The following is a 12,381-nucleotide window of genomic DNA, read 5'->3' as shown; positions in this document are numbered from 1 at the left end:
ACATATAACTAGAAAACCCATTACAGATCTTTACAGATTCCTCACCCCGTGTATAATGTGTGTAATGATACAGTCAGCCTTTGTTTTCTGACTTAAAATATCCAGGCCAAGTCTCAATAATGAAAAATTGGCTAAAATGCCACCTTGTAGGAAGAACAACAGTAGTTTCAAATCAATACATATCTTCAAAGCCCATCTATTGCTCTGAGACTGTCCATGGAGCTCCACTAGATGTCAGCGTTACAGAACCAGTTTGTTTCAGACTTCAAAGCATCAAGTCCACTTGGTTCATTTATTGTAGTTACCTTGTCTGACACACAGCACATGTCAACTACACCAAGGAAGGGTTTATGGAAGCAAAGTGAACCAAAAAGAACAGTCTGGTTTCATTCTCCCCCTTCCCTTGTTTACTTGTTTTAAACAGAGAACTTCAATATCATGATGCTGAATATGTTTCAAAATGAGATGGAAATCATCTGTTATTCTAACCAGTTTTCCTATTGCAATGACATGAACTTTGCAATTCAGACCCAGCACCACAAGCTCTTTTGTTGGCAGGTACTGTAAGACCTTGAAGAGTAAGCTCTTCATGTTAAATACGATGTAGTTGAGCTGGGCTGAAAACTCTTAAGGCACGTACAAATTTTACCCCCTCATTTCCTGCAGTACTGTTACAATGGAGACAGCAGAGCTGCTGGGGCTTTTCATGGTATTGGACAAAAGGAATGAAAGACTACAAAATGCAGAAAAATACAGAAAATCAGAACAAAAACCCCCATAACACATGGATACAACACACAGCACAACAGCAATGACCAAATCTCATTTTTTTGACCAACAAGGATTGACAACTGGGAAGTGCTCTTTGTTCTGCACTGTAAATCATAGAATCACAGAACGGTTTGTGTTGGAAGGGACCTTAAAGCCCATCCAGTCCCAACCTCTGCCACAGCAGCTTGCTCCAAGCCCCTGTGTCCAACCTGGCCTTGAACACTGCCATGGATGGGGCAGCCACAGCTTCTCTGGGCACCCTGTGCCAGCACCTCACCACTCTCCAGTACCAGACTTCAGTTAGATACATAGAGGTTTATCACTGCATTATCACAATACCTGAAATTAAAAGAGGACGTTTTCCCTTTCAACAAAACAAAGCTGCCAAGTGAATTGTTGTTGGAAAAATATGAGAGAAATAACAGGTAACTACAAAAATGATGAACTAGAGCAACATCTGAGAAGGAAATAGTAGTTAAGGAACATATGAAACCAAATGGCAACAGTTCTAGGCATTTATTCCAATATCTTAGAAAAGAAAAGTAAAAAATATTCTTCATTGCATCACCATTTGAAAATAGAAAAACAAATGCTTAGATTCAGCCAAAAGATGTGAATGGTTCCCTTGGAATTCCCATTTTGAGCCTTGTTTATTCACAGTACAAACAAACCCCGCCGGTACATTTTTCCAGTCACAAGACGCACAAGGAGCACCGACCGGATCCTTTTCTCCACGGCGCTGCTCTGCCCTACAAAACCTCCCCAAAACTCCCTCCCAAACCTTTCAGTGCCATATGGAATTGCAGAGCAGAGCCAGCCCCAGCGTCCTGAGGCCGCCAGCAGCACATGGGGCAGAGCTTGCATTCCCATACATGTGCTCAGGGAAGAGAATACCCATCCATCACTTGAAATCCACCTTAAGGCAAACAGATACGGAGTTTTTTTCCCTCTTGTTGAAAAGTTTTACTTTTCCAATAGCAAAACATGAATCAGACATTCAGGAAATGAATTAGTGTTTGGCATAAGGAATGCTTTAACCAAAAGAAAGAGAAGAAATAAAAAGGTAAAGCAATTATTTCACCTTTATCTGCATTTTGTTAAAGCATTTTATGCGCTTTCAAGAACAGATTGCAAGGGGGTTGGCAACTTCTTTTTTTTAATGAAAATCCAGACAGTGTTCTCTGTTTGCAATCAGAACCACAACCTTAGTGCAATATTATATTTATTTCTTACAGTAATTTTGGTTGCCATACAAGAGTATTAAGGATTGGGGAAAAGTGCAAGTTACAGGAGCTTGATTTGTTTAATCAGTCGAAATCAGAGGAATTAAAGCACAAAAATTACAGCAACATAGAGAACGTGAACACAAGTTGTTACACAAACTATAGCGAGAAACAGAGTAATATCTAGAAAAGAAAAGAAAAGATGTAATGGAAAAAAATCATCAATATTTGTGGCTCATACACATAATCATCGCCAGATCAACTGGGTAATGCTCTTTAAGAACGGAGGAAAAAAAGCACTATTTTTCTTAACTTAAATCCCACAAATAATTAACTTTTGTGATATGTAAATTCTGTAAATCAACAGTCACATCTAGTCATTTTATAATATATGAATTCAACTTAAAATGTTCTCAGACACCTAGGGCAAGGAGTCTGTGCAGTTATACACAATTTACATCTTGTAAGGTTTTGGTATTGTATACACAAATATTACAGAAACTAGGCATGTAAATGCAATTTATTTAAATTACAGTATATAAACAAAAGTTGATCCTAAAACCCAGAATATGAGAATGTAGTTCAGAGATCTCTAACAACTTGGTTTGCACTATCATAGTAGCATGAAAGAAATGGGTCTTCTCTCCTCCCCCCCAACATTTCCAGACTGGTGAAAATACTCGGAGGCAATGTCGTTATCTGTTACTATTGCTTTCTGGAGCAAGATCCTCGCACAGAGCTAGAGACCGATTCCTCTTGGCAGAGGGGTATTTTAGTGGGGAAATTAGGTCCACCCAGGTCTCCTCACCTTTACTTTGTAAGACACAAGGTAAAAAATAAACTATTTCATTAGCTCTTTAAACCTCTTTTCTACTAACGGTATATTGTACCTAGTCTTTCAGTACCTGAAAAGATCCACGAGCAAGAAACACACCTGTGTAAGAAAGGGATTACTGTCACCTGTAATTTACCGTGTATGTCAGCACGTGTTCAACGTAAATTCAACAAGAATGTGATTAAAAAGCAGCTTAAAAGTCAACTTCTACATTTGCTTGTACTACCGTATTTCCTAATGCATTTTCTGGCACATGTTACAGAGGTAAGATCAACTGTACCCAAAGAAACAAAAAAAGAAGAGAGCATGGCATTAGTGGTTTATTTACTGAATTCTGTCGTATCACCAAATGGAAGACAATGATGGCTAAATCACCATTTTTACACCTCTTAAAAAGGATTTGATGGCCTCGAGTTGCCTGTATCACCTATCTGGATGACACTGCCGATTTCTACACCGCCTACGGAAAAACTCAGTAATCCTCAAAGGAAAATGCCTCAGCACTTGGTTTTTATTACAAGGTTACTTGGAACTTTCAAATACAAATATAGTAACAGGTCTTAAGTCAAAGGATCTTTGTTGTTCCGTAAAGGGGGCAGGAAGCTAAGTAAGTTGTATTTTATGAGTATCCAATGAATTGGTAACTGTTAACCACTTCTGAAGAAAGATTCATCCTCCTTTGTAGAAGTTCTAGCAAAGATAGAAAATATAACATAGCTCTGCTGGTTCAGATGCATCCAAATGAGGTTGATTTTTAAAAAGGTCAAGACTTTATCATTATTCCACAGAAATAGTAGTAAACCACAAAAGTTTTATTTTATTTTTTTAGTGTTTTTTTTTGTCTTTTTATGGTTTTTTTTTGTTTTTAACTTCCTAGCACTGAAGTGGCACAAAGGCTGCCAGTAGACCAGCCACTTATTTTCTTAAAATATTGTGCTTATAAACTATCTGTACAACTATTTAAACTTGCAGTAAAGAAAGATATTTAAAATGCTAAACTTTATGTACTCATACTAGGGCTGTTGCAGACCTAATTAGACACTTGTTTGTGAGCAAAAATAATCACAATAAAAAAATTAGAGATAGGCTGGACCATATCAAGGACCATAGCAAGGAAAGAAAGTTCAGGTACCTTCCAAAGCGTAAGAGAACCTGGAAGGATGGTAGGTAGGCAGTCTAGCTGTCCACACACAATTTACCCACCTTGAATGTCTTGAGTATTACGTTAATAAAGACCTACAAAACTCACAGCTATGAAGAGGTGTAAATTACAAGGGGAGCTCAAACATGCAGAGAGAGATTTGTTAACTTTAAAAAAAAAATGAAATAAAAAGGAAAGTCAGATTTTTAACCAAATCTGTGTATTTCTCCCCTGCTGACTGAAGTCTCCTGGAAAACCCTCAAGTTTTTTCCCCACCACCCGAGTCGACACTAGGCCACAGGGTGTGTGCATCAATCCTGTGACCGCACCAACAGCCATGCAAAGAAATGGCTGGAGCCCCCAAGGTGCTCAGCCTGCTCTCCTTGCCAAGAAGCCAATACCTGTTAACGTGGATAAAAATGGGAAGTTGGATGCCTACCCAACTCTCCTGGCCCTCGGAACACACACATGCCAAGATACTCTCTACTACTCTCCATCCTGGCATTACCTTCTTACCTTTTTTTGCTTTTCTTATGAGTTGAAATGTTCCCATTTCTGCTAACAGGCTGAAATCCCTCTCTTCACTTAAAACACTGGCAACCTTCCCATTGACTTCAATGGGAACATTCATCTATCTTTTTCTTCTTTCTTGGCCTGATGTTCAAACTAACTAAGCACTTACCACTCACTGAATTAACCAGCGTCTCTGGGGCTTGGCATATTTGAGTATCTGACTGTGAGGTCCAAAGATGCATCTGTCCCAAACCCCAATTTTTTACTGGCTTGCAGAGTTCATATTGCAACTTAGCAGTAGTTTAGCTGGTTGAAAACTGGGGGTCTCAGGTTCAAACTAGCTTCATTTTGTTGTACCTCTAAGTGTGCATTCCTCCTCGGATTTTACGCAACGTCTGCATCGTCTTACAGGTCAAGTCAATGGAGCATGTATTGAACTTGTTCTGCCACCTTGGAAGAGTGCTACGTATAACTGCAGAAATAAAGAAATACCAGGTAAAACAGAGCAAGGTTACCTTTGAACTAATTCCAGCAGAACAACCAGCTTCACTGCCAACAAGTCAGAGACCTAAACTAGTAAAAAACAGTAATATGAACTCCAGCACCTGTCTTTGCCTCTGCTACCGATAAAAATGGGTCTGAATGGCAATGAAGCAATCTGTCCTCTTAAAATGAACTAAGGGCTGGGGAAGGAAGCCTGCTTGGAGACTGAATGTCAAGAAGAGAATATAGTGCTTTTCAATACAAAAGTGATCTGCTTGCAATTCTAAATGGAAAGCAAAGCGGCATGTAACGGTTCCAGCAGAAGGGCAGTATCAAGAGATAGGATTTTTGAAGTTAACAATTTTCTCTCTCTCTCTCTCGTATCTCCCCACAGCTTTGAAATAAAATGGCCCCACTCGTGTAAAACATTTAATTTCTGCTTGGGCATGTAGCACAGAGTCTGCATTACCTGAGTACCAGAAATTGAACTGTTTTCCCCCTCCCCCCCCAATTTTGCTGGCACTCGCAGACAGACAAGGCATTTGGGGTATTTCAGTACCAGCCCATCTCTAGTTATCAACAGAAGTTTGTGAGGCAAAATAGCTATTCTTATCTGTCCAGCAGCTGTTTCAAAGCTCTTTCTATGTTCATTCTGTGCCCAACTCTAGTCACTCCAAGGTCTATCAGATCTTCCTTTTGTAGATTTGGTAAATGAGTGCCATCTATTTCATTGTCCATAAATGTTTCTTTATGTTCACCTAAGTTTAGACTTTCCAACCAATCTGCCACATCTGGTTTAGTCCACAGGTGGACAGGCTTAGTTGTAAAAGGCTTATTTGAGATTGGCTGTTGTAATATTGAGGGAGAAGGAGACCTGCTGCGCCCTGTGGTCAAGCCAAATAAGTCCCCTGAAGGGGGCTGGCTGGGTAGGCTAAATACATCGGACAAAGTTGGAGAAGGAGATGAAGCTGAAGCAGAAGCAGTCAGAGGAGCAGGCATGATGTCTTTATTGATCTCTGTTGGTGAAACCACAGGGCTTGGAGCATGCCTTGCTCCTGAGGTCCTACTGTCATAGTCTGGGGACCTGCTCTGCAGTGTGATCGGCTGGCTGGTTCCAGGTCGGACAGTAAAAGTGATTGTTGTACTTCGTGTACCTGAGACAGTACTCATGACTTCCGTGCTCCTGAAACGGTAAACAGACATGGAGAGTTAGATACATCAGCCACCAGCTGAAGGGCTGTCCATATCAACACGTGGTAAATACGGGTTTGGAATGCTTCAATATTTCCATTTTTTAATGAGCACTATCAGGTTAAAAGTACTATGATGGTTATCATTAAACCTTTTCCATAAAACAATCATCAATGGTAAGCCATAGTTAAAAACAAAACCTTTGCTCATGAGCAGTTCAGGAAAATACCTTCCAGAGCACATTCTTCCTTTTTAAAGCTACACCAAATTAATTCATGGTTAAATGAGAAACACCAAGTGGAATAAGCACACAAGCACCTTGTGCTTCCCAAGAAGTGCCATCAGGAGTTGGTCTTCCTTTTGTTGCATGGAGGGGAGGGATCCTACAGTTCAGTTTTAACCTTCCAGTTTTACACACAGTTAGATAGCACAGCTAATAACAGTAGTACAGGATCCAATGGATTCTGGACATCTACTCAATGCATTTCATGGTATGTTTGTATTTTAGGGTATGTTTGTATTCCCATTTGTCCACAGAATGCATTGCACGAGCTTCTCTTATTTCCTATTCTGTTCAGGTGGCCTTTTTGTGCTTTAAAAATGACAGTCCTTCCAAAGTTCATAAAGGGCCTTTCTTTCTATACAGAAATGGTACCTTGGCAGATCCACTACAAAACTTAGAGAAAAAATTCTTGTTCTGTGCATGCCCAGAGGTGATGTGGTTGTGATGAGGTCACTGGCACCTATCTCTTGCCTAAAGGAAATTCTAGATTACAAACTAAGCAGGTGTGAAGCTTGCCAAGAGGTCAGCTCTGATGGGAGGCTGGGGAATGAGCAGATGAGTCTGCTTTTGTCTGGTGGCTACAGAACAAATTTAGAAGCAGAAGATCCAGGTTCAGGTTTGATCGTAACATAACATCCTTAACCCCAGAGCCCTTACTTCTCATGAGAAAAGTCTGCCAGTCAAGAGTGTGCACTTCAGGATCTTCCACAGAACCCCTGCGTACCTTAAGTTCCAGAGTTTTTCTCCTCTAAAATACCCTGCCAACTAGGAAATCCTTCAGACAACTAATTTCAAACACTTCCAGACCAATGGAAGGATTTATTTATCCTTGAAGTGATGCCACAGACTCCAGAGGACAAACTGGATGGTTAGATTTCTAACCTAGACCCTGACTGAAGCCCTCAGTATCCAAATACCAGATGGCCCACAGGTCTGATCTGTCATACCTGCATAGAACTGAAGATGACCTGAGTGCATGATGTCAGATACAGATGCTTTCATTAATGATGCAGATTCACCAGTGTGCAGCAAAGATCTTATGGAGCCAAAGAAGGAAGATTTAAAGTGCTGTTATGGAAGAAACTGCCATCTCTTCCTAAGTCACTGCTTAAAGATTTTGTATTCACTGCCACCAAATCAAGTACCAGAACAGATCCACATAGCAGGGGTCAAAGCCCACATCTGTTCTCTCTGAGGTACGTCACTTCACTAGATCCACTTCATAAATGAGAGGCCCTCTTGTGCTGCTTTGTCCTAAGTAACTGTGATGGCTTTGCTCCTTCCTGCAGAGTAATGTGGCTGCTGGGAAGGACGATGTGGGGTGTAGGATTAACCTGTCTCACTGGGGCTGCTCCCAGTGTGCTGTCATTATGAACTCCACAGTGAGTGACTTGACTTCGGTCACCCACATCCTGAATAGAAGAGTGGTTAAAATTTCAATTAAAAAGATGGTAAATGGACTATTAACCCCCTCCTCTGTATGAGCCTTCCTGCAGTCCTTGCTTGTACTGAACTGGAGACATTCTTCAGCAGTTCCTTGGTCTGCTGCTGGCTGTTGTGAGCCCTGTGAGCTACATACTCCCTATATCACCTCTGGGGCTTTGGCACATAATTAACAAACACAGACATCAGGTAACCTGCAGCACTACAGCACTGAGATTCAAAGCATGCTCGTATCACAGTGAGACTCATTCAAATCAAGCTCCAATACTGTGTTATTAAGAAAGCACTAAGAATAACTGTTTGGAGCATGTACATGTTATTCACATAAGCAATCTCACCAGTCTCCCACAGATTGTTCCATATATTTCAATGTGAACAGGGGGATCTTTTTGAGTGTTGAGAGACTGGTACTTCACTTAAAACACAGTAGGAACAATACTTGTAGCACTTACGTCTTTGCAATTCAACAAAGAAAGGAAACACTTGGCAAGGTTTTGAGTGTTTCCTGTGAGGTTTTGGGGGCTTAATGGCTCTCCTTGTCTTCCAGGACTGGAGCTAAGCATTCTTAGAAACAGACAGTCAATCGCAAGAAACTATTAAATTCTACTAAACAAGGGGAGCAAGTTATTTCTACCTACTTTAACTTAGCATTAGGAGTCACACACATTTTATAAGGCATGATATGATTTTAAATCAACAAAAACCCTGCTCTGCTAAAGGCTGGGATAATGCTGCCACAGTGACTGCAAGAAAAGCAGGATTTTATATGAATGTGAAAATGATTCCCAATCTCCTTACCTGCAATTACCCTTTTACTTAAGTTTCCTGTGTTACAAATACTAGAAATCATGCTTTTGTACTCACACTCATTGTGGCAATATCAAATGGATGATGGAATCTATCTTCTGTTATGCCAGATGCTGAAAGATCATTTCTGTTACTTGACTGACAGCTCCAGGCAAAGTGTACACCTTCTGCTTTGTAACTCACTTTTGCTGCTCCTTCTCTCTATTGTTCCTTTCACAGACTCCCTGCCCATCCTTGTTCAGGAAATCACTGCCACTGTTCCTTTAAAGAAAGTATATTAAGCCACTAAAACAAAACACTCAAAAGTAAACTGCAGGCTCTTGTTTTACGTATTCCTTGGACTAGTGTCACCTGACCTAGTATCGTGTACAGTTCTGGAGTCCTCAACATAAAAAGGACATGGAACTGTTGGAACAAGTCCAGAGGAGGCCACAAGGATGATCAGGGGCTGGAGCACCTCCCATATGAAGATCGGCTGAGAAAGTTGGGGCTGTTCAGCCTGGAGAAGAGAAGGCTGCGGGGAGACCTCAGAGCAGCCTTCCAGTATCTGAAGGGGGCCTATAGGGATGCTGGGGGGACTCTTCATTAGGGACTGTAGTGATAGGACAAGGGGTAACGGGTTAAAACTGAAACAGGGGAAGTTTAGATTGGATATAAGAAGGAAATTATTTCCTGTTTAGGTGGTGAGGCACTGGAATGGGTTGCCCATGGAAGTTGTGAATGCTCCAGCCCTGGCAATGTTCAAGGCCAGGTTGGACAGAGCCTTGGGTGACATGGTTTAGAGCGAGGTGTCCCTGCCCATGGTAGGGGGGTTGGAACTGGATGATCTTAAGGTCCTTTCCAACCCTAACTATTCTATGATTCTATGACCTCAGACCCATGGGCAGTAGTAGTGGGTGAGCAAAGCAATACAAACAACCTTGTACTTCGCTTTCTGCTAGCCTGGATGAAAGCAATGGCTGTGCACAGTTACAAGCAATACTAAAAGATCTGTGGGCGTCTTGCTTTTTCCAAGATATTGGTTCAGGGCTACTGACTGTCAAAAATACAGCTCTGGAGCACTGCTAAGAAAATGTTTCATTTTACCTGATTATGAGGTTTCAATACCAGCCACAGCAGTACTGAAGCTATCATATATATTAACCCTTTTATCATAGAATCATAGAATCACAGACTGGTTTGGGTTGGAAGGGAACTAAAGCTTATTAGCTCCATGCCCCTACCATGGGCAGGGACACCTTCCACTAGAGCAGGCTGCTCCAAGCCCTGTCCAACCTGGCCTTGAACACTGCCAGGGATGGGGCAGCCACAGCTTCTATGGGCAGAAAACTCAAAGCACTTTGTTAATATTAACAGACTTAATCCTACAGTAACACATTCTGCAAGAAGTTATTAGTTCTCCACACATGTGGGCACACAGACAGGTCTGTGAGTCAGCACATGGCCCCACTGGTGCAATAGCAGTTTAGGGCAAGTTTTAACCACAGCAGCTTGAGGTCCCTGCTGCCTCCAGAACTACTCAGCAACCTGCAAGGCTCCAGCTGCTGTGCTTCAGCCGGCTCTGCTCTCAGCTCTGCAGCCTTCACACGCAGATATGGCCCTCATGAAGGTCATGTACAACTGCTGAAACCCACGGCTGCATTGCCAGGCTTTCAGTTTAAAGTCCTGAACTCCAAGATTCATTTTTCCCCTTTCTTTTTCCCTTCTTTCACCTGCCAAGTCAACTCCAGCATGTAACAGAGACTGCTGTACTGTAATTGCAATCCGAGGGAAAAACATGCCTATTTGTGTGACTCCTGTGCATCCTAAATTGTAATTTATGACATCTCCAACACAATCTGTTATGCAGATACAGCCCTGAAACCATCGGCTGCCTTGTATGTTATGGCTGATAGGTTTCCTGGTCAACAAGGAACAGGCACATTCCAGCTGGAAAGCAGGCACGGTTTTGTTGTATTGTGGCTTCTCCAGATTTTTAGTAAGAGCAATTTCTTATGCCTTATTTGATCATCTGTTACACAAAACATATTAAATCCATATTAAACCTGCCTAACCCCAAATTTCATTTTAGAAAGGTGAAAAGTCTGATAATTATTTTAAATAAGATTTACTCTGTTCAAATCAGCATATGGTAGTAATTTACAAACATTTGTTGCTGTAAGACTGCACTGTCTGCAATGCCCATTATGTTGCTTCACATTAAAATCACAATATATAATTCCTATCTCACAATGATGCAGCTTCTGAGTATAAAAGCCATCAAAACAGCTTCTATGCCAGAAATTCAGGATTCCAATTTACTGTTAAATTAATATCAGAAGTGAATCGGTGAAAGATGGCTCACTTGAACCAAACAATCATTATGCTCTCATGGGAGCTGTTTTGTCCTGTAACTTGCCAAAAGACTCACTGTTTCTTCCACTGTATTAGAGAAAAAAGTCTTAACAACCAAGAGAACCAATAAGCGAACCAAGTTCCTATACAGAGGTACTGCAAGAAACATCTTACACATTTTGAGAACACATCAACCCAAAACTTTGCCTTCACCTCTTATATTTTTACTTTATTTTTGGACTGTCAAATGAAAATTGAATGGTAGGAAAGCAAGACAATAACTATCTGGTTTTGGGGAAGATTAAGAGCAAGGGCTGATGTGATGACTGGCAGGATACAGAGCTTCTCGTAATAGTGTTATTTTAGTGAGAAGAACTGAGAAATGGTTAGTGTCTGTGGCAGGTAACACTTCAGCAGGAGCGAAGAATAATCACTGAGGTCTGTGGAAGGCTGTTCAAGATCATCAGCTTCCATCCAAGTGGCAAAAATGTCTCGAAAGTGGCAGTAAGGAAATGGTGCTGATGGGGCAGAGGACAGGGAGATGGCCTCAGCTCTCTGTCCTTGGAGAGCTGCAGGAAAAATGGTCAAGGGAAGCTGAGAGGAGAAAGGGGGAAACCCCACAATTTCCAAGGATGAAAGACTGGACAGTGATAACTGCTGCAGATCTTAATTCTTTTGAGGGCTATTTTGTCTTTACTCTTCCCCTCACACAGGTATGTAAAACTGCTCTAAGCATCCCTTCCCACCCCTCTCACCTCTAAAGATCCAGCAGAATTATGGCATACTTGAAAATCACCCCCCTTATTTAGGTGCTCAGACAAGTTCAGGAATCTGGGCGTACGTGCTCATGCTTGTTTGAATACTTCTCTGATGAAAGTAGCTTTTAGTTCAGTTTCAGATGACATCCTATGGCTGGTTCTGGAATGGCTACCATTTCTGGATTAGGATGATTTAATCCACACTGCACTTTGTAACAAAGTCAACACCAAAATCACTAAAATGCAATAACAATGAGTGAGCATTAAAAAGAAGCAGAATGTATATAACATAGAATACTATATGCTTTATGGTCGTCACTTACTTCATGGCACTTCAGCATGACCCTCTTCTGACAACAGCAGTCATGACAGCAAATAAAAATGACAAAATGGAATGACTGAAACACTGCAAAATTTACTGACAAAGCAAGCAATCCTGTGAAAATGGCTGACAAACAGTTAAGGAAATGAAATGAATCTAATGGGACAGCAGTAAACTGGAAAATCAAAGCTTGAGAATTATCCACACAAGATACGTATTTCATCATCTGTGAAATCCAGACACCCTTTACAACAAACCAAATATAGGATTAGTCTCT

At 41.2% G+C, this 12,381-nt stretch overlaps 1 protein-coding gene across 4 annotated transcripts in view; it reads right to left on the bottom strand.

Moving 5' to 3' along the window:
• Nucleotides 1-1,976: 1,976 nt before the first annotated feature.
• SHANK2 (SH3 and multiple ankyrin repeat domains 2) overlaps nucleotides 1,977-12,381 on the bottom strand; it is a 339,902-nt gene continuing 329,497 nt past the window's right edge. For all 4 annotated transcript variants that reach the window (XM_061343497.1, XM_061343498.1, XM_061343499.1 and 1 more), the window contains one exon: nucleotides 1,977-6,149. In XM_061343497.1, the coding sequence (XP_061199481.1) occupies nucleotides 5,576-6,149 (574 nt within the window). In that variant the 3' untranslated portion in view covers nucleotides 1,977-5,575. The remainder of the gene's footprint in view (nucleotides 6,150-12,381) is intronic.

Source organism: Neopsephotus bourkii, unplaced genomic scaffold (genome assembly GCF_033783945.1).
Source record: "Neopsephotus bourkii isolate Nb327-2 ecotype Australia unplaced genomic scaffold, CSIRO-AGI_Nbou_v1 NB_1825, whole genome shotgun sequence".
NCBI classification, from domain to species: Eukaryota; Metazoa; Chordata; class Aves; order Psittaciformes; family Psittacidae; genus Neopsephotus; species Neopsephotus bourkii.
This window is presented reverse-complemented; position numbering and strand designations above follow the sequence as displayed.